This window comes from Petaurus breviceps, unplaced genomic scaffold, assembly GCF_028583685.1.
Source record: "Petaurus breviceps papuanus isolate PSGF00001 unplaced genomic scaffold, PetGlider_PUasm1.0 207, whole genome shotgun sequence".
In the NCBI taxonomy this organism is placed as follows: domain Eukaryota; kingdom Metazoa; phylum Chordata; class Mammalia; order Diprotodontia; family Petauridae; genus Petaurus; species Petaurus breviceps.
This window is the reverse complement of record NW_027185850.1, coordinates 33,178,917-33,203,684: the sequence shown is the minus strand read 5'-3', so window position 1 is coordinate 33,203,684 and position 24,768 is coordinate 33,178,917. Positions and strand designations below refer to the sequence as shown.

General features: G+C 41.6%; 1 protein-coding gene across 2 annotated transcripts in view; it reads right to left on the bottom strand.

Moving 5' to 3' along the window:
* Nucleotides 1-24,768, bottom strand: part of LOC138165089 (transforming growth factor beta receptor type 3-like) — a 229,333-nt gene that overhangs the window by 82,545 nt on the left and 122,020 nt on the right. For both annotated transcript variants that reach the window (XM_069093236.1, XM_069093237.1), the window contains one exon: nt 8,933-9,070. In XM_069093236.1, the coding sequence (XP_068949337.1) occupies nt 8,933-9,070 (138 nt within the window). The remainder of the gene's footprint in view (nt 1-8,932; nt 9,071-24,768) is intronic.

Below are 24,768 nucleotides of genomic sequence, written 5' to 3'. Positions count from 1 at the left end.
ATGCAGAGGATAGAAGGCGAGGTCAGTCTCTAAACAAGGAAGACTAAAGCTCATCCCACCTCTGACCCAGACTAGCTGTGTGTCCCCAAACAAGTCAACAACCTCTCAGGGTCCCAGGTCACTTTTTAATACTTTAAGTTTTAGTTTTTAAAGTTTTAAAACTTTAAGTTGCCTATCTATATCAATGAAGAGGGTTTCTATGCCAGGAGTTCCCTAAATTGATCCACTGATGAAATCTCTGTTCTAAACACTATCCCCTCAACCCAGTCAAAAAGTGTACATAGGTCAATTAAACTCTCCTAATCTAGAGACCTGCTCCAAAATCAGAAGATAAGTGTCATCAAAGGCCTCTTCAGAATTTCTTGCTGGTCCAAGGAACCCAATTGTGCAGTTTCCAGGGGCCAACTGAGCTTAAGTTGGATCTTCCTTTGCAAACACAGAATGCTAGTGGAAAAGCCAAAGATAGAAAACCTGTTCATCATGGGCATGCCCCTAAAGCCTGAAACAATGAGAGACGGTTTAAAAAGAAACATAAGAAAGAAAAGTCAATTAAATAAAAAAAAATAACATCGGAAAGATTGGTCAAAGATTTGCTACTGATAGGTTTAAATTGCACCCTTTTCACAAATGTTGGGGTTCCCAGTCTTGGTTATCTCTTTCAGTGGGTCTCCTTCATTTCCCCTGGACCAAAAGGGTTGGGTTTTTTGTTTTTGTTTTTGTTTTTGAGTTCTTTGCTAGAATGGTTTGTTATGACCAGGCAGGCTAAATATAGCCATTTGAAAGCCAGGCCATTCCCAGGCGGTGAGATCCACCTCAAGAGAATTCTAATTCTTCCACTAGATTCAGCTTGGCGCAGCAGATAGGACACTGGATTCTGAATCAAGAGAAGCTGAGTTCAAACTCCACCTTGGAAACTTACTAGTAACGTGACTCAGGACTTTCTGTGCCTCAGTTTCCTAATCTGTAAAACCAGGGGTTTGGATTCAGTGATCTGTAAGGTCCTCTTCTACCTCTAAACTGAGGATTGATCCTATGACCCTACATTCTAGCAGCTTTGATAAACACGTTCCACACGGACTTGGAGTCAGAAAGTCCAGGCTCAGACCCCACCTCAGACATTTACTAGCTAAGTGACTAGGCAAATCACTTATCCTTTATGAGCCTCAGTTTTCTGACCTTCACAGTGGGGATGATAACAGCACCTACTCACAGGGCTATAGTAAAAGTATATAAGTATCTAAAGGGCTCAGCAAACTTAAAACACCATCCAGCTGTAGAACTTAGGAGGAAAGCCCAGTATTTGCTTTCCTAGCGTCTTTAACGGCTTCCAGTCCAGGTCAGAATATTGAATTTAGAGCTGGATGAGACCTCAGCAGCCAACAGTTTCTTACATAACTTTTCCGAATGATTTTTTAACTTGGTATTTTCAAAATAACCCAACTTAGGTCTTTAAGAAGGGGAGGGTGGGGTTTGGTTCCCTGACTCCATCAGGTGATGAAATTTTTAACTCTCCAATCTATAAATCACTTCTAAGTTTGCCTCCTGTCCCTTTATTTTGTGGTGTGTGTGTGTGTGTGTGTGTGTGTGTGTGTTTCATATACAAAAAGTCCACAACTGGAAACTCTGCCCAAAACTCCTACCATCAATCTTCAGGCTGCTACTGCTTCCTAGGTAACCAGTATAACTGGATAAATGAATAGCACATGGCAGAAAGAAACAAAATTCCACCTCTCTCTGCCCCACATGCTCCTTCTTCCCCATATTTTGGAAAAGTGAAAAGCATTTCCAAGATTTAGCAGAAGAGAAATACTATAGAGTGTTTGTGTGTATGTGCGCGCGCACGCGTGTGTGAGGGAGAGAAGGAAGAAGAAGAAGAAGAAAAAGAAGAAAGAGAGAAAAATCCCTAAAAGGAATGATAGTATGGTATATGATTTTAGTTCTCCTTTGGGTCTATAAAACTTATCCGAAGATTTCACCCTTTATGAGTCGTGAGAACACCAAACACAAGTCTTCCCTCCATTAATAAGTCCCTCACACCTCATTTTTAAAGGTTTCCTTTTTGAAGTTTGGAAGTAAAAATTGGAGAGTCCATTTTTTTTTCATCTATCTAAGTAAAACATGAATCTACTCAGAAAGAGAAGATGTCATTACAGACCAAAACAGTCTCCTTAAAGCATTCACTATGGTCCCAAGGGCAGAGCCAGAAACAATGGTTAGCTATTGAAATGAGTCAAACAGAGACAACAAGGATGGAAAGACCTTCTAACAATCAGAGCTATCTAAAGATAGAATGGGTTGCTTTGAGAGGGGGTGGGCTGCCCTCCTCGGAGGTTTGGAGAGGTTGGATAGCCACTTGCTGAGTGTGGGGTAGTAGAGATTCCTTTCAGGTATGGGTTGGACAACATGGTCCTTTCCAACTCTCAAAGTCTATGTTTCTGTGATTTATCCGCTCCTCAATCCACACCTCAATAAGACATTTCAGGGTGCAGAGGAATGGGGGAAGGAAATACCAAAGACAGAAAAATCAAGTTCTCTGTCCTCTTTTTCTCTGTACCACTCATTAAATAATCTTGAGTAAGTCTGTACCTCAATCTTCATCTCTTCTATGGGTCTCCTGAGGTCTCCAAGCAAAATAAATACATTTAATGAGTAGGGCCATAAATCCATAGATCGATAGCCAGAAAGGACCCCAGAGGCCTTCGAGTCCAAACCCCTCAACTTACAATTGAGGAAACAGTCAGCAAGATTAAATGATGTGCCCAAAGTCACACTGAATGATGTGCCCAAAGGTAATAACAACACTATTAAACTTGGATCTGAAGAATATGGCCCGAGTTATACACACACACATATACACACATATGTATATATGTGTGTATATATGTATGTGTAATACATATATACATGGCAGGATTCCTTGGGTCCTACTGTCACAAAAAAAATATTCGATGTTATTTCAAATTGACACTGATTTCTGAAAGAGGAGAAGGATGGCTCTATCAAAAAAAAGACAACAAGACCAAGTTTGAGAAGTCTTACCTCACTCACTATCTGCAGATCTGAGACCCAGAATGGGAAACAGATGTTCCAGTATCTTTTACTGGCAACAAAGAAATAAGAAAATAAAATGGAAGGAAATGGTTGTCCTTAAGTTTCCTTAAGGGAGTCTGAAAACAGATATAGGCATCAGGTGTCTTAGAATTTTAAAGCTCCATTCTGATCACAAAGGCTCCCTTATGGTGGTTTCATGGAAAAAGCACTGTATTTGGAGATAGAGGATGTAGGTTCAAATGCTGTGATATCTGTGTGTGTGACGGTGGTCAAGTTAACCAACCTCCCTGAGCCTCAGTTTCCTCATCTATCAAATGAAGGTGTTGAACTAGATGACACCTGAAGTTCCTTCCAGATCTAAATTAATCTACTCTTAGATTATCGCTTATAAGTCTTTCAAGGTCCAATGATGGACCTTGTCATCCAAGGGCCAGCCTAGGTAGGTTCAGGCAAGTCAACACCAGGTTGGCAAAGGATAAAGAATTTTTTGGCCAGCATGATTTTCAAGGAACATTTGTTGAATTAAGGCAGGAATACAGAGACAGTATCACATCAATGGATAGTGGAAGGGGTCCCCACACCAAAAAGTGACAGATTCTCAATATGCTGAAATATTATCGTCCTCCAGAGAATTCCAAAGAAATGGGTGTGAGAGTTGCTACGAGTCAAATCCCATGATGACAGCGGTATGGACCATACCTTTCTAAAGTAATTGAGATGTGGTCAAAGGGAGATGTCTCAGCACCATGTAAGCCCTACACTTTACAAATTAATATGAAGCAGCCAATGGTTAACTATAACAAACATTATTTATTGCTGCGGTCTTTAGTTTTGCTCCATAGAAACTGATTTGGAAAAAGAACTCTAGCGACCTTGAACAAGTTGGCTGCAGTTTGCAGATTTGTAAAATGCCTGGACTAGAGGACAGATCTCTAATATCCCTTCTGGTTCTAAATTCAATGATCTCTAAGAAAGGGAAAAGAACCCATATGTGCAAAAATATTTATAGCAGCCCTTTTTGTGATGGCAAAACATTGGAATCTGAGGGGATGAGCAGGTTGATGTCAGAAAAACCTGCAAAGACTTATACGAACTGATACAAAGTGAAATGAGCAGAACCAGGAAAACATCGCACACAGTATCAGCAACAGTGTGTGATGATCAACTATGAAAGACTCAGCTCTTCTCAGCAACACGATGACCCAAGGCAAGTACAAAGGACTCATGTTATCCACATCCAAATAAAGAAGTGATCGACGCTGAATGCAGATCAAAGCACATTTTTATCACTTACTTTATTCTTTCTTGAGATGTCTTTTTTTTTCTTTTGATCTGTTTCTTCTTTCACAAATGTGACTAATATGGAAATGTTTTACATGATAATACATGTATAACCTATATCAAATTGCCTACCATTTTCAGAAGGGGGAGTGGAGGGAGGGAGAAAAGTTTATAATTCAAAATCTTATAAAAATGAATGTTAAAAATTGTCTTGATATATTATGGGGAAAAAGATAAAATACTATTAAAAATAAACTCAATGGTCTCTTGATTTCTTCAATTATCATTTTAGATAAAGGGCTTATTAGTGCCATTTTCTATCTCAATTTAAAGTTTATTAAGTATATACTGGGGCAGCTAGGTGACTCCATGAATAGAGCGTAGGGCCTGGAGTCAAGAAGACCTGAGTTCAAATTCAGCTTTGGACATTTCCTAGCTATGTGACCCTGAGCAAGTCACTTAACCTCTGTCTTCCTCAGTTTCCTCAACTTCACCTATCTCACACAGTTGTTGTAAGATAGTAAATATGCCAGTTCTTGGCTATAACAGGCACAACAGAAATGCTTATCCCCTTCCCTTCACAATCTATGACAAGGTCACGTCCCTTTGGCCATAACCCTATACATGAATCCAAAGACAAGAACAGATATCAGGCTGTTACTCATCATCACAGGATCACAGATTTGGGGTGAAAGTCAATTCAGAGACTTTGAGAAGATGAAAAATTTGCCCAGGGTCACAGAGCTAAAAGTATCTAGGGCAGAATTCGAACTTAGATCTTCCTAACTATTTATCCACCAAGCCATCTAGCTGCTACAGTAAGTCAGTCTTCCCAATCTGAGGTAGACCCTTCTCTAGATAGTTTAAGATTTATAATCTATGGCAGTCAATACTGGCTTATTGCTCTACCACCACAGCAGCACCATGGCCGTCCAGCTGGCAGTCTTCCTTCTCACTACGTGACCAGTCCACCTCTGTTTATGATCAGACATTTTCTTGCATTTCCCAGTAACAGATTGTCTGTCATCTGAGGCCAGTACTTGCTAGATGTCCAGAAACTAATCACAAGCAGTTAGCCACTAACAACTAAAAATATTCAAACTTTCAAAGATTATATTATTTTACTTTTTTTTTTCAGCTAGTGTACTCTAAGGTCAGGAGGACCTAAGTTCAAATTTGGCCTCAGAAACTTACTAGCTGTGTGACCCTGGGTAAGTCACTTAATTCTTATTGCCTTGGTTTCCTCATCGGTAAAACGAGCCAGAGAAGGAAATGGTAAATCATCCCAGTATATTTGCCAAGAAAACCCCAAATGGGGTCACAAAGTTAGCCACGACTAACTGAATAAACAACCCCCTACAGCTCTATCACAAAACTGTGGGTTTTTTTTCATTAAACAAATATTAAGTCAGAGAAATCCAATTCTACTGAAAGCACCATTTAGTTTGGTAAATGCTCCGAGAAGGAAGTTAGAAAGCAGAAAGACATGACGGAAAAAACTCTGCCTTTGGAGTCTGGGGGCCCAGAACCACTCTGTGCCACTGATGCTTACCACCTGTGTAACCTCAGGAAAGTCCCTCCCTCTGCAGCCCCTTCCTGCCCTCCATTTATGAACTTCCCCTCCCAGACTCTATTTACCCATCTGTAAGATGAGGGGACTGAACTCTGAGTTACTGGTTTCCAGTTTTAGATCTAGGATCCTAAGTAAATACAACCCTGAAACAAGAAGAGAGAAAGACAGTGGTGGAACGGACCTCTAGACTAACGTGGACCTGGAAAAGAATTCAGCCCCTGCTTGAGGGTCTCACTGCCTCTCAAAGCAGCCCACTCCGCATCTGGACAGCTCAGATGGTTGGAAAGTTCTTCATGTTGAGCCTAAAACTATGTCTCTGCACCTTCTGGCCATCATCCATAACACCAGGACAATTCTGTCTAATGGTGGAGTGACTGAATCGGTTCTGCTTGACTCCAAAGCAAAGACATGGGAGTCGTGTATAGAAGTTGCTTTGTTGTTCAGTCGTTTCGGTCGTGTTTAACCCTCTGCAACCCCATTTGGTGTTTTCTTGGTAAGGATACTAGGGTGGTGTGTCATTTCCTCCTTCATCTCATTTTAAAGAAGAGGCACACAGGGTTAAGTGACTTGCCCAGGGTCACACAGCTAGTAATATCTGAGGCTGTATTTGAACTCCCAAAGATGAGTCTTCCTGACTCCAGGCCTGGCACTCTACCCGCCGTGCCACCTAACTGCCCCCAGAAGATGCCCAATGTCAGGAATGATGTTTTAGCAATGGACAGGTAGAAGGTGGTGGGTTCTCCCTTCAAACAGAGGCTGGCTGAGCACTCACTCATTGGGTGTGGAGATTATCTTGGACCGGATGACCAATGATGTCACTTGCAATTCTGAAAATCTATTATTTACATGACTCTTACTTTTAATATGGCTCCTTTAGACATGGACATACACGAATTTGGGCATCACCGAGCTGTTTATAATTAAAAATACAATTCTACTTTCCCAACAGAACTACAACGTTAGGATAAAATGAACCATGCAGAAATTTAGCTGACATCAGACATTCTTGAGCCAACATACTTTTACTGAAAATAGAGGTCAACCCAACGGATCCAGGCTCCGACTTTATCCTCTTGCAACATAAATTTTCCCTGGACCATGAAAATGTGGAGTATTGCCTAGGATTTTGGAAGTAAGGGTTGTGTGTGTGTGTGTGTGTGTGTGTGTGCGCGCACACACACACTTGTTGTCATGAGCCTCCCGACCACATACAGTGAGTATATAACAGTAATTAGAAGGAGCAGCCATTCTAATTACTAAATGATTACTGGCCCCCTTGCAGTTTTACAAGGGGGAACTTTTTAGCCACAGGTTTAATTAAAGCTCTTTCTTAACTGGTAAATCTTTGAGATTTTTCAAAACTGAACTTCATCTATACATGGAAGGTAATATACTCTGAATTATTTTCAGTCTCCTACTGCCAGTTTTATGGGAGATCCCAAAGGCAGAAATACTCAGAGCTCAGACCTCCACTTGTCCCAGATGCCTTATGTTCCATCCCACGTAGGAGGGGCCAAAATTTGAAAGCTTAGGGCTCCAGGTTGAGGTCCTAACAGCTAACAATATGAACATGTATCTCCATGAAGAGAAACTGTGAGCTATCAGTGCAAAGCGGCTATCCTGCTCATCATCAGACATGATATCATACCCCAAAAATTTCATCTAAACAACGCGTCTAATTCAGGACAACCAGCAAACTTGGATGTGCTGGCAAATGAACAGGCCATGATTTACAAACAGTAGGTAATGTTTGGATCTCTCCACAGATGCAGTGTTCCTACAAAACAGAAATGACTTCACTGGGGTGCTGCCTGTGGCAAAGGCTGGAGGAATCCTTCTATCAGAAAGAAGGCCTGTCTTCTAGACAAAATAAGATAGTCTCATGCGTGTTTATTTTGTGGTCCCAGACCACACATCAAGGGGCTATTTACAATGTTTATAATGCTCTTGGTGCCACGAGGGCAGACCAAGGGCTGAAATCAAAGCTTGGGCCACACAAGTGTTTCTGATGGCTTGGCCTGCTGGGGTTCATTAGCCATCAGTTTCACTGAAACTACATACAGACACTTTCTCCAATGGCCTGGCGAGGCTTCCTAACACCTTACAGGAATGTACACCCGAAATGTGACTTTCTACTAATATCTTTTGGGGAAAATAGGGGTGGAGGTGGAATTGCTTCATAAAAGAAAGTTACACACTCTCAAGTACAGAAGATTTAAGGGCAGAAGAAACCCCAGGGATTGTTTGGTTCATTCAGCCCCTCATTTTACAGTTGAGGAAACTGAGACTTGTCCAAGGATAGGGAATGGACCTGGGATTTTATTTGTAGTGGATTTTTTTGGCTCCACCAGAACATTTTCTCTTCCTAAAATACTGGTGTCAAAGTCAAATAGAAACTTTGCCCTATGCTCCTGCATACTGAGATTTTTATTGTTGTTGCTAGAAAACTACAAATTAACATTATCTATCTTCTACTATTGGAAAAGGAAATGGCAAACCAGCATCTCTGCAAAGAAAACCTCACATGGCTTTGCAGAGTTGGCCATAACTAGAAAACAATTTAACAACCATATACTGTACTATACTTTTGTTTATGTTATTAAACATTTTCCAATTATATTCAAATCTAGTTCTGGCATCTGGTGGACTGTGAGTTTGACACCAGTGGCCTAAGTTTATAAGTGACTTGCCCAGGATCACACAGACAGTATATGTCAGAACTGGAACTCAAACCCAGATCTTCCTGGTCCTAAGGACAGTTCTCTCTCTACTGCACCACACTGCCCTTCTCTTGCTTAAGGATCCCAAGATCCAAGCCAGCTTAGATCACAGAAACACAGATTTGGGAGCAGGAAAGGGATCTCCAGGCATTTTATGAGAAAACTGAGATCCAGAGCTAGTAAGTGGAAGAAATTAGGATCTGAACTCAGATCCTCAGACTTCATATCCAGTGCTCACTTCACTAAAGTAGTAGGGAAGATCACTTCACTCAATTGTTAGTTTCAGAGGGTAACAATAAACACTTACAAAGAAAAGCCTGGGGATGCCAGGAGCCAGCCTCTCCGTCTTTAACTTCCAGACCAGAGGCCGAGGGGAGTTAAGCAGGAACACAATAGATTTCTGATGAATGTGCACTGATGAGATGGGTTTCAGGTGCAGGGTGATCTACAAAAGACCAAAAAGAGAAGAAACATTAGAATTGGGGCATTTTATTCTAACTCCCTCAGGGTGGCGTCTGGAACCCTGATTCCATCCAGCACAGTTAAGAAGACCGTTCCCATACCTTAGGTCAGATTCTGCAATCTGATTGCCTCATCCAAATCAGTGGGTGAGCCTGACCCCAAGCCCCGTAACCAAGCAGAACAGAGACAGGGAACAAATGCAGAACTGGGCCAAGGCAAAGAAAAGCTGTCTTCCCTGAACTGCCTTTGCCGGAGGTCAAATGACTAAACTGAAAATCAGAGAACAGAAGAAAGCACTGTGGAGCATAACTGGCCCTTGGATCACTGCAGAGAACCTTCCTTTTCTCCCTCGCAGGTAAGCTTCCGCTCCTTCAATAATAAGCAACATCTTGCCAAAGAAAACTGAGAGAAGACAGGAAAGCGGAAAAAAATATCGGCCCCATCTTGCATCTCCCCAATTGTTGGTTTTTAGGGGTTTTCCCAAAAACTAAGGCCCAAAGGACACAGGAACAAAAAAAAATGGATTGTGCCAGGCCTTTGGGAAAAACAGGAAAGAAACAGATGAGCCTGGGCAGGAAATCTCAGCCCTATTTTCATAAATGCCAAAGAACAATCATTCCCAACCTCAGAAAGCGGCCCTTAGGCATCTGTGAACTGTGACAAGCTCTCCCTACCTGTGGCACAGGCCCACCAGACCCCACCTTCCAGAGAACACCTCCACCCTCCCATCTAAGGTCGGGCTGTCCCAATAGGTGTATGGGTGTGTGGAAACTCACCTAAAGCAACCCCAGATCAAAATAATATTACCATAATAACTAACATTTATATAGCACTTTAAGATTTCCAAAGCTTTTTTATAAGAATCATCTCATCTAAGCCTCAAAGGGACCCTGGAAGACAGATATTATCATTATGCTCATTTTGCAGATTAGGAAACTCGGGCCACAAGAAGTTCAGGGGCAGTCACAAAGCTAGTGAGCATCTAGGGCAAAGCTGGGTCTTCCTGACCCCACATCTTCAGGGTAGCAAGGAGGCACAGTTGATAGAGCACTGGGCCTGGAGTGAGGAAGACTCCCCTCCTGAGTTCAAATCTGGCCTCAGACACTTAGTAGCTGTGTGACTGTGGGCAAGTCACTTAACCCTGTTTATCTCAGTTTATTCATCTATAAAATGATCTAGAGAAGGAAATGATACATCACTTCAGGATCTTGGCTCCTAATTAGTCTCACTGCTTACAGGCTCTTCTTCTCTCCAGTCTCTCTTCAACATTGGGAGGTTGCTTTAAAATAATCTTCCTAAAGTATGGATCTCACTGTGTCACTGCCCTGCTCAAAATCCTTCCCTGGATCCCCACAGCTGATCAGGTAAAACACAGCCCATCTTGGGATGGGCTTCCATGCATCTGCCCACACCTGGAAAGCTCTCTCTCCTTCTCTCTGTTTCTAAGAATCTCTCCATTCTTTCAGGGCTCAGTTCTGGTGCCACCTCAGGAGGGCAGCCTTCCCTGAAACCCCCAACAGTCATCAGTGCCTTCTCTCTCCTCAAATTACGATCCTTCTATCTCTAGGAGCTTATTCTACTGCCCTAACAGAGACGGACTGTTTTGTTGAACTGGGGTATCCTGAAAACCACCAGCTTTGAGGAATGACCAGGAGAAGACGTTGAATCCCCAGAGTGGCAGAGATTTCAAGGGGAGGGGTAAATGAGCAGTGGGATCCTTCTGCTGGAAAATACCTAACTGAATGAAAACAAGGCAGACGCACATTTGTCTCAAACTCTTGGTCAGGGTTATTAATTATTCTAATAATATTATGCACGAGATCTAATAATAATTTTTATTGTTCAGTTGTTTCTGTCGTGTCTGACTGTCCATGACCCTATTTGGGGTTTTGGAGGCAAAGATACTGGAGTGGTTTACCCTTTCCTTCTCTAGCTCATTTTACAGATAAGGAAACTGAGGCAAACAGGGTTGAGTGACTTGCCCAGGGTCACACAGCTAGTACGTGTCAGAAGCCAGATTTTAACTCAGGTCTTTTTGACTCCAGACCCAGTGCTCTATCTACTGTACCACCTTGCTGCCTAGTAGTATAAAAATAATATTAATAATATCCTAATAATAATAAAATTCTAATTCCAAACTCAGGTCAAGAGTTCCTGAAACTAGACTGATGAGATTTGAAATAGCAAATGCCTTTATATCAATTTTCTGTATATCAAGGTACATTTCACATATAATCAAATCGAAATATTTTTCTAATGGCCTTCTCTACCATGCCCATCATACTTAACATCTGGGTGGTGCAGCAGACAAAGTAATGGACTTGGAGGTAGGAAGACCTGAAGTCCCTCCATCCTGACACTTACTAGCTGTATGACCCTGGGCAAGTCACTTAACTTCTGTCAAATCTCTGTTTCTACATCCGCAAAATGGGAATAATAGCAACTACCTCCTGGTATTGTTGTGAGGATAAAATGATACCTGTAAAGCACTTCGTAAACACCCTATAAATTCTAGCTATTATTATTATCATCGGACCAGCTTCTATTAGAGATAGTGTTGCTGCCTCCTAAGCTCTGGAATGAAGATTGACTAGGACCAGCTGCTGTTTAAGACAGACCCTGAGAAAATGTGATAAATGCCAGAAAAACACACTGTAGAATAAATACTATTTTAAAATATTCCCCTTCGGTCCCTGGGGAAGTTCATCCACTTAGCTTTGGAACTCCCACCACGAAGCTGACAGATGTTGATTTTTGACCAACTTCTATCTTACCTAGCCAGCCCCCAGCCATAGACGGGGCTTCAAAGCACACCCAGCCATCCACCCAGGCCTTGTTGACTTCTACCTTGCTACCCTGACCACCCACACCATTCCCCTCCTCACACCTCTTCTCCTGGGCACAGTAATCAAGCCACTTCTACCAGTGCTTCTGGAATGGTCATACCAATGGTCTACTCACCGCCTCCGGGACTCCCCAGACCCCTGTGACCATGCTCCCATCTGAGTCTCCCACCCCACAGGGGCAACCTCTTATTTTCTGTATGTATCCCCAGTGCCTAGGCTGAATGCTGGGCACACATTAAACAGTTTTTTCATGAGTTCATTCATTCATCTGTACTGTCTGGCTCTGGCATGTATCATGGTGGATAGAGCGTCAGCTGTGGAGCCAGCAAGACCTGAGTTCAAGTCCTATGTCTGATATGTACTAGTTATGTGATGGTAGGCAAATTGAGCGAGTCACTTAAGGTCATGGTACTCTGAGGAAATTTCTAAGAATTTAAGTTGAAGAAAAAGTGCTGATCTTTACTGGGAGAGGGACTTTCCTCCCCAGGAAGTTCATCTTACCCATGAAATCAAAAGTCCAGACCCTAATCCTATCTATCAGTGCCTGGTTCCACAGAAGCTACTTATGCTTATTGGCTGATTAAATAACCCCATTCTCGTATTTCTTTTTTATTTTGTGATACAAGAGATGGTCCAATGGGTACAAGAGGAAAGAAGGAGGTCATATAAAAACAAGTTAGCAATAAAAATGGGGAAAAAGTAAAATATTCCTTAAGTTAATAAATTTATTTTAGACTTCAAATGGGTTAAAGTGAAAGGAAAATATATACAAGTGAGAATTTCAAGGCATCTTCCAGATGGCTCAGAGATTTTGAAATACGGTACATATGATCAAGGAAAGGTTACTAAGGGTCAAAATTATCACTGCTTTCCTGGAAACGACTTCCTTATTCAATATGTGACTGTGTCTGGCCAAGAACAGTCATTTTGGCACATTCAGTACCGGCAAAGTCCCAAGAATCATTTAGCAAAGAAAAATTCATACTATGGCTTGGAAATAAAAGAGGAAAAAACATCCAATATATTTTTAAAGCCACATTAGTTCTCCTGAAATAACCTTATATAGTTTTTATATTTTATCTGTGTGCATATTGAATCACCTGTCTTCATCACATGGAGAAAAGAAACTCCTTGGGGGCAGGAACTAATTCATTTTTATTACAGTATCTATCCTCAGTACCTAATACATATTTTAGTCCAGACCCATAATTTGAAGATATTCCTAGGTGTGAAAATATTGGAAGATATTCCTAGATGTGAAGAATTCCTAGGTATAGAAACTCCTTGATGTAGATGAATAATTCTTCTGTAGCTTAGAGTTTTAAGAAATTGCCCAGGACACAGGGGTTGTCCAGGGTCACAGTCAATATGTGTTAGAGGCTAGACTAGAACTCAGGCTCAGTTGTCTCCAAAGTTGGGCTTTTATCTGTAATAACTGCACATAGTAGGTGTTTAACTATTTTAATTGTCTTCAGTATGCAAAGCACTGAGAATTTCTTTGTTTTTCAGTTGTGTCCAATTCTTTGTAACCCCATCTTGGGGTTTTCTTGGCAAAGATACTGTCATGGTTTGTCATTTCCTTCTCCAGCTCATTTTACAGATGAGGAAACTGAGGCAAACAGGGTTAAGTGACTTGCCCAGGGTCACACAGTTAGGAAGTGTCTGAGGCTGGATTTAAACTCAGTTTTTTCTGACTCCAGGCCTGGCACTCTATCCACTGAACCACCTAGTGAGAATACAAAGACAGAAATAAAACAACTCTTATTCTCGAGTAGCCCAAGGTAGAGAAAATGTACACGTAGAGAGATACAGAAAATAAAATTCTTTTCAACAGGGCAAAGGTAATAGAGACAGGGATGATGAATTGGACTAGCAGTTGGAGAAATCAAGAAAAGCTCCCAAACCTTGGAACACAGTAGGTACTTAATACAGGAAGTCACAATTTTCCAACAAGCATTTGCTCTTAGCTTTGAAGGAAATGGGGGTTCTAAGAGGCGAGGTGAGGAGTTAGGGCATTCCAGGATGAGGGGATGGCCAAGGCAAAGGCACAAGGATAGAAGGTGGGATGTTTGCTAGGAAAACCACAGTCAGAAGGTCAGTCTGTCTGGATCCTAGTGAATACGTGAAAGGAATAAGTGACAAGTCGAGAAAGATAGCTTAAGCCAGAGGACTTTAAATACCAGACACAGGAGTTCATAAGTGGTCCAAGAGGTAACAGGGAAGCCATGGGAGGGTACTGAGTTAGGGAGGATAGCAAGATCTGAGGAAAGGAGAACAATTGGGTATCGGTTAATGTAGTCAAGTGAGAGGGGATGAGGACTTAATAAGTGTTTGCTGAATTGAGCTTAGACAAGGTGTAGAAAGGTTAATTTGGCATGCAGGGGTATCCAGTGGAGCATGCTTGGAGTTGCCGTACCTGGGTAGAGCAAGTGCAAGCCTTGGAAACTGCTTCCAGCAATGTATGACTCAACAAGGAAGGGTCTTGGAGCCAAGAGCTGATGACTCAGGGAATGTTCAAGAGAAAGCCTCTCTCCCCAGCCTTACTCTTCCTTTCTGGATGGGAATCCTCACAACTATTAAAGCTGCTTCCTGAGGGAGTGGGGGGGGTGAATATTTGTTCTGATTCAACCCAGTCTCCATGCAACCATACATGTGGGGCATCCAAAGCACATGTCCTGCCTAGACAAATCTGCTTTTTGGGGCCGCCCTCTTTTATGTCTATTCTTTGTAGATGCCAGACAAAGAAGTAACTGTCTTGAGATGGACCTATCCAGGCTCAGAAGTGACCTTGTAAATTCAAGAGGTTTTTAAGTCTCCTCTGCCCAGAGCTGGATGGTCAGGAGTCCCCCAGCAACTACTCTAGCATTCTTGAAACTGATGGCAATAAACAAATGAATGGACCCAAGCCTGACCATTTATTTTTACCAGCAAACATGTGCCCAAGTTTTTTGGACAGTGCAGAGCTGAGGTGAATAGGTGTCCTGCCAATTGCTTTATGGTCTGGTGAGGTTTGAATGTTAAGTCTTCCCAGATGATAACAGCGTTGTAAGATATGTGAATGAATCTTATTTAAGTTTTTGTTACAAAATGTATGCTTGAGAGTGTCCTATGTTTAGCACCCCTTTTGTGCATAGGAACAAATTACCTACCTGCTCCATACCTGATTCACTGAGTACCTTTCTATTCCCCTCCTTTTTGGAGAAACCCTGTATGAGCATAAACCTAACCTAGAAGTAAAAAATTATCCAAAGTGAAATAGTTTTAATGAGTTAAGACGTGACAACACACATATTAGCCTCCTCTCAGTAGAGACTAGGCCACCAACACCCTCACCACCACACCAGACTAAATTCAGTCCAAATCATATTCCTGTGTAGAGAACAGACTCCCTCTGAAGGTCCTATCGTGGTTCCTCAATGTTAGAAATCTTCTCTCCTAGTCATTCCCCTAGCAGTAAATCTGGCACAAGGGATGGCAGAGGATAAACAGGAAGGGAGAACACATTAAAACATGAAGAAATGAAAGAGTATGGCCTTATGATCTGTTGAATAATTCCTTTAACTCTCGTCAACTCAACAAAAATGAACTGACCACCTACTGTGTGTGTAAGGCACTCTCTCCTATAGACAACAATGTTTCTGATTAAAATATATATTCTTTGAAGACAGGGACCATTTTATTTGCTTATATTTGTATACTCAGAGCTTAGCGGAATGCCTAAAACTGAGTGAGCACTTATTAAGTGCTCTACCTATTCATCCATGTATCTACATCCATCCATCCATCCATCCATCCGTCCATCCATCCATCCATCCATCCATCCATCCATCCATCCATCCATCTATCCATCCATGTATCCATCTAATCTATGCATGTATCCATCCATCCATCCCTCCCTCCCTCCATCCATCTATCTATCTACCTATTATCTGTCTTGAGATCACATCCCCCTTCCCTGGCCAACCATCCTTCTTCCACAATGTGTTGTCTCCCCCATCATCATGTAATCTCAAGCACACTGCTTGGTCCAGAGTAAGATCTTAATTTTTTTTTTATCTAATTAGTTCCCATTTCTAACCTGGAAATTCATGCAAGTTTTAAAAAGTGGTTCCCCTCCTGCCCCACACCTGAGAGCTGATTCATATAAAAACAAACAAGGGGAGCATCTCAGTTGATCGGAGTCCTTGGTAAAGTTTAACTTGATTTACTCTAATTAGGAAGTCAGTTGAGTTCCAAAGGCTCCAATCAGACGGTATCTTTTGGAGGATGCAATTATTTCTTTCTGAATGTATTTGTTCAATATTTGGTCTGTCTAACGTAGAGAAAAATCCAGATACATTTGGTCTAGACAAAGAAACCCAGTAAATATTTTTTCGTCTTTTTTCTTTTTAAGCACAATGTCTGATATTTAGTAAGTAGCTAAGGCAGTTAGATGGCACAGGGTAGAACTAGATGTAGAATTAGTTGGACCTGCGTTCAAATCCTGTCTCAGATACTTAATGACAACATATCCTTTATGCTTCTAGTTATCAGTTTCCTCAGTTGTAAAATGGGGATAACACAGTTTCAAGTTGTAGTCTTGTCATTTATTCTGTGACCTTGAGTAAGACGCTTTCATCCTTGCTAGGTCTCAGTTTTCTTTTTTGCTAAAATGAGGGTTAGAACAGATGACATTTAAGGTGACTTTGAGGTCAGACACTCTGTGGTTCTAAAAAGGGAATGCTGATAGCCAGGAATGGGAGAAGGAGCAGGCTAGAATGGGAGATGAGGAAAGAAGTGACCACATTGGAACTGGGATATGGAGGAAAGCAATACTGCCCCAGCTCTCAAGGAATTCAACTTCCTATTAGGGAAGATGAGACACATAGGAGGGTTCAGATGGAGGGCAGATGGAAAACCCAGCAGTCCTTGGGGTATACCGGCAGGTCAGATGGCAATTCTAAATATTAACAAGTATTGGGAAAATCCTGCACCTTCATTCCTTGCTTGACCTTCATGGATTCTCCAGGGAAGCCTGTCTAGGAAGTTCCTGGTCATTTAATTTGAGTTTTATGAAAAGGGACTGTTAGGTGCCTGCCTGTTTAAGCATCTTTGGCAATATCTTAATTACTGCTGACACCAAGTTACCTTCTCCAGGTTAGGAATGGGAAGGGGTGAGGGGGCACAATAACTCAGGCCCCTCCCACCAGACTCCATCTGGAAGGGTGCTGGGTCACACCATGGTTTCCTCAGCTGTAAAATGGGGCTAATAATGGCATCATCTCCCAGCCTTACTGTGAAGATTAAAGAGGTAGCTTGTATAAAGTGCTTTGGTAGCTACTACTGTACTGGGTCCCAAAGAGTCATGTTGATTGGACTGAGGTGATGACTTTCTGTTGTTAACAAGGTAGGAACTCCTTGATTCAAAACTGACATGAGAGAGGAAGGAAGGAAGGAAGAAGGGAGGGAGGGAAGGAAAGGAGGGAGGGAGGAAGGGAAGCAAGGGGGGGGGGGGGGAGGGAGGGAGGGAGGAAGGAAGGAAGGGAGGGACGAAACAAGCATTTATTAAGCACCTACATACTGTGTGTCCGACAGTGTTCTAAGAACTTTAAAAAATATGATCGCATTTCATCCTCACAACAACCCTGTGAGTCAGGTGCTGTTATTATCCCCATCTCAGAGTTGAAGGATCTGAGGCAGACAGAGATTAAATGATTTGCCCAGGGTCCCAGGGGCATAATGGCCAGAAAATTGTGTAGAGTATGAGGGGGACAACCAGGGGAACATTTTCTGGCCTCGAGTTTAAAAGTCAGAATGTTGGAGTCTGAGGTGGAATTAAGATGAGCTGAAGTCATTTAGAGTTTAGCGAGAATGACCATAACTTGGGACACGTCAGCTGATCAGAACGAATATTGTAGATGATGTTTTAAGCCATGAGTCCTTCTGTGATGTCTTTCTTTCTCCCTCCTTCATTGGGGAGAGGATCAGCATTCTCCTTTTACAACCCCTCTCCTCTTTCTGGAAGGCAAAGGAGCTCTCCTGGACTATTCTGCTGTCTCTGGTGGCTTCATGGGAGACCCTGGCCTGTCTCTTACAGGCACTCACTGGTACCACAGCCATCCTCCTTTCAGGAATGGTTGTGTATGTCTTATATTTGAGGTTATTGTTAAGGAATTTATCATGAAACTCTTCAAGTCATTTTGATGGTCCTGGATGTTTGTACTGAGTGGGAAAATTCCTTCACAGCCCACGTTCTGGAGAGGGAGTAGACCTGTGAGTACATTAGTACAAGAAATTCATTGTAAGGAAACTCCCTCTATGTAAAGTTTTCAAACCACTATACATATGCTACCTTGTTGGATCCTTTCCAAAACCTTTTTCCATGTAGAAGATGCAGACCTTCTTATCCTAAATAACTGCCTGGAGCCCTGAAAGGAACCGTATGCAGCAGGGGCAGAACTTAAACCCAGGTTTTCCTGGGTTCCTGCTCTCTATCCACAAGTTTGATCGTTCTCATTCAATCTCTTTTTCCCTTCTCCACCTCTTTTCCTTCTCCCTCACAAAATTTGCGTGTATTGGCGGCAGAGAGAAGATATTCGTTGCCTAGAATGGTGCCTGGGTAAAAAAAATCATAGGCCTTTTGAGAAAATCAAGTAATCTCATTAATATGATTTGCCAGGTGAAGCACACCAGTGTCTTTATGGCTTAGTAGACAAAACTACCACACTAAGCGCTTCTCAGCAAAATATCCCACTGAGAAAGACTAGGGCTATTCTTCAGTTCAAGACCATGAGACGGAGTTTTGGACATTCCAAGCTGCTGTCTTATTCCAAAGGTGCAATGTTTCCTCTGTCATAAAAAGAGTCACAATCATGATTTTGAAAACTTACTCCCAGTGTCACAGACTATAAAACCAAGCCAACGCCACTGGCTAAAAATGAAAGAAAATGGTGAACTTTTTCTTGGAAGTTGAGTTTGCCTGCTCCTAAGTGAGAAGAGGACAGAGAGAAGACGAAAGTTTTTGGTATCTATAAAATATTTATAAATTCACCTGGAAATATTTTGCCACTGTTTTTAAGTCTTAAGTCTGTTTTTTTCACAATCCATCAAGGTTGGTCCATTTATACATTAATGACAGCTCCCTAAGGGTGTCTATGCATGGGGATAGCAGAGCAGATGGGGATATGAAGGGAAGAGGATCCAGACCATGATTTCCAACAGAATAGGGAAATTCCAATGTGAAAACTCCCTCCAGTATTGCAGATAAGAAGATCAACCTTACCTTAATTTAACTTGGAGATGCCTGGGGACCGGAGAGGTCAATTTGATTATAATTGATTCACCTGTGGCTATATTCCCCTGCACTCATTAGCAGTATGACCCTGGGCAAGTCACTTAACCCTGATTGCCTCAGTTTCCTCATCTGTAAAATGAGCTAGAGAAAGAAATGGCAAAGCACTCCCAGTATCTTTGCCAAGAAAACCCCAAATGGGATCGCAAAGAGTCAGACACTACTGAAACAGCTGAACAATGCTCCTGGTAGGTGATAGGGGCAGGGCCTGAACTCAGGTCTTTCTGACTCTAAAGCACAATGTTACACTCTCTCATATTATAGAAAATAAACATGTTTTCCTGTTATCATAAGACTTAATTAAAAATCCATTCGAGCTGATTTTGATCATCAGTATCTGTAAGTCAAGGCCTTAACTTTCATAAAGCCCCCCTTCCCATTCTGTGGCACCTAGAGGGTGCAAGGAATAGTGATGCCTGTGTATCAGGAAGACTGGAGTTCAAATTCTACCTCAGATACTCTCAAGTTGTGTGATCCTGGGCAAGTCATCTATGTTCTCTCAAGCTCAGTCTCCGCTTCTGAGGAATGGGGATAGTAACAATATCTGTTTCGTAGGGTTATCACCAGGACTAACCGAGGTGGGCAAACCTTAAACTGCTGCCTATTGTTATTGCTACCGTCATTTGACCTGGGTCAGCGGGTTCAGCCTGTAAAATCTTCGAAAGGAAATGCAATCTTCCCACGTGCCCCTTGTACTAATTTCTCACAGGGTCTAAGCTACTCCCAGGGTAATATATAATAACAATAACAAAGAGCCTTAATTTGGAGCTTTAAGGTTTGTGAAGTACTTTAAAAATACTGCTTTATTTGATCCTCAAAATAATCCTAGGAGGTAGACGCTATCATCATACCCATTTTACAGGTATAATGGAGAAAACTGAGGCAGACGGGGGTTCCATGACTTACCCTGGGACACAAGTCTTCTAAGTGCCTCCTGCTGGTCCTGGCTCCAGGCCCAGGGCTATATCCACTGGGCTACCTAGCTGCCTCTGACACATAGGAGTGATTACTCTCCCAGGTCACAAGCACACAAACATAGACAAGCTTTATCCAGCTCAATTCAACAAATATTTATCAAATGTGTAGCTTACACAAGGCATCAATACACTGTAGGGTAGTGGTTAGAAGGGCAGCCTCTAGGTCGAGGTGACCCAGGTTCAAGTCTTGGCTCTGACACGTGCTGTCTGTATGACCCTGGAAAAGTGATTAATTTCTCAGGGCTCCTGGCACTCTCTTTAAAATGCCAAGTTACAGAACAGTTGTAGACACTTATCAGTGGGGGGAGCTCCTCCCCAGAGTCTCCCTACCAGAAAGAACTCATTGGTCTGGATTGTAAAGGGAAGAAAAGAGAGGAAGGACAGGGAAAAATGTAGGAGGGAGGGAAGAAGGAAGGAATTTTTTAAAAATATGGATTGAAAAAAGCTCTAGGTACATTTAAGAAACTCAAATACTTAAGAAAATCAAATATTTATATACTTGTTGACCTGAGTAAGTGTTTTCAAGTTCTCATTTATAGTTTCTTTAGGCTCGGGTCTTATTTTCTGAGCTTCTTCTAGGCTCTCCAATAGCATTTCTAAAACACTGATTAAGGGTGTTGCTCTCCCTCAGAAAGAAAAATTATTTGAAAAGAAAATAATTACATAGGCATCACAACTTTGCATTATGTTAGATAATGTCTGCATGATACTTTCCAAACCTTGAAGCACTAGGAAAAATAGATAAAGCATTTATTAAATGATTACTGTGTGCCGGCAGGGCAGTTTTAAACCTCAGATATTTTATGCTCTAAAGGGGAAAGACAACACAGATGTGGGGAGGGGGGGCTGGAAAGGATTAAGGGAAGGGTGGTTAACTACCGAGGGGCAATGCATCAGGCAAGGAGGAGGAAGAAGAGGAAGAGAAGAAGGAGGAGATAGTGAAGGTGGAGGAAAAGGAGGAAAAAGGAAGAAGGAAGAGATGAAAGAGACAGAGGAAGAGGAGGAAGATGAAGAGGAAGAAGAGGAGGAAGATAAGGAAGAAAAAGAGTTCAGTAAAGAAGAGGAAGAGAAAGAAGAAGAGGAAATAGTGAAAGTGGAGGAAGAGGAGGAAGAGAAAGAAGAAGAGGGAAAAAAGACGTCAGTGAGAATCTGGAGGTGAATGAGGGGAAACATTGGCAGAGCCATTCCTAAAATGGTGGTCCCAGGGAAAGAGTCACCAATCAGGAGAGGATGGCCCAGAAGCCAGTGAGGAGAAGTCTAAGAAGACTCTACTCCCAATAAGCCCAATTTAATTTAAGGTTTGCAAAACTCTTTATACACGTTATCTCATTCGATGCAATCCTCTCAACAACCCCAGGGAGGAAGTTTCTTCCAATACTCCCATTTTACAGCTAAGGAAACTGAGGCCGAGCCATAAAGTGACTTCTCCAGGGTCACACAACTAGTAAAAGTCTGAGGCAAGATTCAAATGCAGGTCTTCCTGCCTTCAAGTCTTCTTCGCTAACCATCCTAACACCTGGTTGCCTCTATCTTAACATTTCTTCTCATGTATGCTTGGGTTAGTTGGTGTTATTGTGTGTACACATCTGTGCTACAAGAGTGGCAGAAGAGATTATTTCTTGAAATACCGAGGTACTTTGGTGATAGGTGCCATGTAAATAGAGAAGGCAGTCATGTCAACTGTTATTACAATCTAATTTTTTTTTTTAATTTTAAAAAGCCCAGATCAAGCATTAAGTTTCCTCTCAGGTTGTAGGCCTTTGGATATTAGGTTACCCAGACCAAGAGTGCCATTTGTCAAGGGCAGTCACAGCGCCCAAGAACAGTACTAATTTCAAAAGCACTACCTTTAAAGCGATCAGGCTGGTAATGTAGGTTTACTGTGTAATTCTGTGACTCCAACTATGGTGACAGATGTCTGGCCAATAAGCCATCTCAAAGGAGGGTAAATGGATATCTAATCCCAGTTAATCTGCAATATAATTCTTTTCTATAATCTGCAATATAATTCTTTTCTACAGAAAAATGAAAGATTTATCTTGAAAACCCTGGGTGTTTAAAAATATAAATGCTCTCATTAAACCAGGATTCTTAAAAGCAGGTTGATAGATCTAGGGCTGGAAAGGACCCCAGAGGCTACACTTTTAGTTTTACAGATGAGGAAACTGAGGCCCAAGCAGTTGAAGTGAATTACCCAAGGTCACAATGGTAGTACCAAAAATGAAACTGGAACCCAGAGCCAGTGTTCTTCCCATTGAACCACACTGTCTCCCTATACAAGGTCCTTCCACCTAATTCTTCATATGGAAGGAGTAGAATTATTTTATATGGATCCAGAACTTGGACCAAATGGTAGAAGTTAGAGCACAACAGATTCTGGTTAAATAAACCCACACAATTTATATAAATGAGCTGTATTCCTCCTAGATGGGTAATGCTAGAGGCTTGATCAATCAAACTCAGCCTTGACAGATTCCAGAGGCAGAGGGGAAAGAAAAACCCATTCTTGGGAGTTAATCTCAAAATCAATGATGGCAGCAACCCATCACATGGATTTTATTACCCAGAAGCCTCGGAAAAGGGATAAACTCAAGAAGAAAGGCCCATTCTCACTACTGTAAATGATGTCAACCTTCTAACTTCTTAAGTCTGTTACAAGAAGATAGTTAAGAAAGGTCTAAGAAAAAGTAATGTAATGTATTCCTTTTTAGTCCAAAGACCAGTCAGTCCGCCATGATGAGTTATTCTAAGGTCTTCCTAAAAATAGACCATTGGACTAAGAACCTTGGGAACATGAATTCTGAGAACACACTAGAATCAATAGCCCTTACGGTATCAGGTACTACTTAGAAAACTGCCTACCTACAAGGTAGAGTGACAGTGCCTTAGAGAAACTTTTGTTTGAAAAAGTCTTATCTGTAATGGAACTTCCACTCAAGGGAGTAATTCGAAAAAAGAGTCAGAAAACAGAGTGACTAAAATGCCCAGACCTTTGACCCAGAAAACCAGGTGCAAGGTGTATACACAGAGGTCAATGACCAAAAGAAAAAGGTTTCATATATATATACATATGTGTGTGTGTGTTTATAGTACATTTTTTAGAGTCACAAAGTCATGCCCAATGATTGGGAAAATGGACAAATAAATTATAGTAAATGAATGTAATGGATTTCTACTATGCTGGAAGAAACTATGAAAATGATGAGGAGAGAGAGTTGAACGGATACAAAGGGAAGAAATAAGGACCAAGAAAACAATATACACAATGACTAATGCAATGGCAATGTTAAGAAGCACCGCCTTAAAGCTGACAAAAATCAAATGCTGTGAAATTCTAATCATCAAGTTTGGCCCCAAAGAAGAAATATGCTATCTGTCCCTGCTTCTCTACAGAAGTAAAGGACTATGGTGCGGACCAATGCTTATAATAACAGTTGTTGTTGGCATTTTTTAACATGTTGGTGAGTTTTGTAGAATGTTTTTCTTCTTTATTATAAAGGATGGGTCTCAGGGAGAGGGAAGCAATATTTTGAAAAATGTAGGGGATGTAAAGCAAAACAACCACTAAAAATTCGAAATAACAAGAGGCAAGAAAACACATTAACAAGTCAATGAGAAGAATCTTTTGACCTGTTTTAGGCAACATTTTTGCTGTGGTTTTCTGCAATTTCTTTCAGGCATGAAATTTTTAAAATGTCTTCGTTTAGGCAACAAACTGTAAAAATGTTCTAATCCTCAGCAAAGTCGGTGCAAGTTGCCGTATTTATCTTGGGATTTTATCTTTTTGCCTGTTCTCTACTCCTCGTGCCCCAAATAAACTTCAACTAAGCCCCATTGTGAAATTTTTCTTCACAAACCCACACAAACAGAAACTGGAACACAAACACTGTTATCAGTATACCAGCAGAGTCGGGTCCATGGTTTAATGGATAAATTCCTAAGATGGTCATCAATATCTTTGTTAATATCCTTAGGCAAAAATCGAAGCCCCTACATTAAAGATGTCATCATGGTCCCACGATGGGAGTCTGCATTGCACAGAATGAAAAATACTCTGAAACAGCCTTGTTTGAACCTAGGCATGAGTTCCGGGCAATACTGCCAATGAAGACCTGTTAACTACTTTATTGATGCTGTTCTGTACCTCCCAGTGTGAAAAGGTCATAGGGCTGGGGCCTGAGATTTTACTTATATAAGAAACTCCCAGATGAGGAGTTACCCTGTACTAATGTAGGGCACTACCTTCTCTATAACTTAAAGAACTGCCTAAATCCCTGAGTCATTAAATGACGTGCCAGTGGAGCACACAGTATTATGGGTCAAAGGTAGGATTTGAACCCAGATCTCCTGATTCCAGGAGATTCCACTCTATCTACAATGACTCTTGAGGAAAAAAAAGTCCATCAAAGACACTCTGGAAGCTCCCACATAGTTCAGTTTTCAAAAAAAAAAAAACCCACTTCAAGTAAGATTGCCTCCATAGATTGTGTGGGTGCGTGTGTGAATGTGAGTGTGAATGTGTCATATT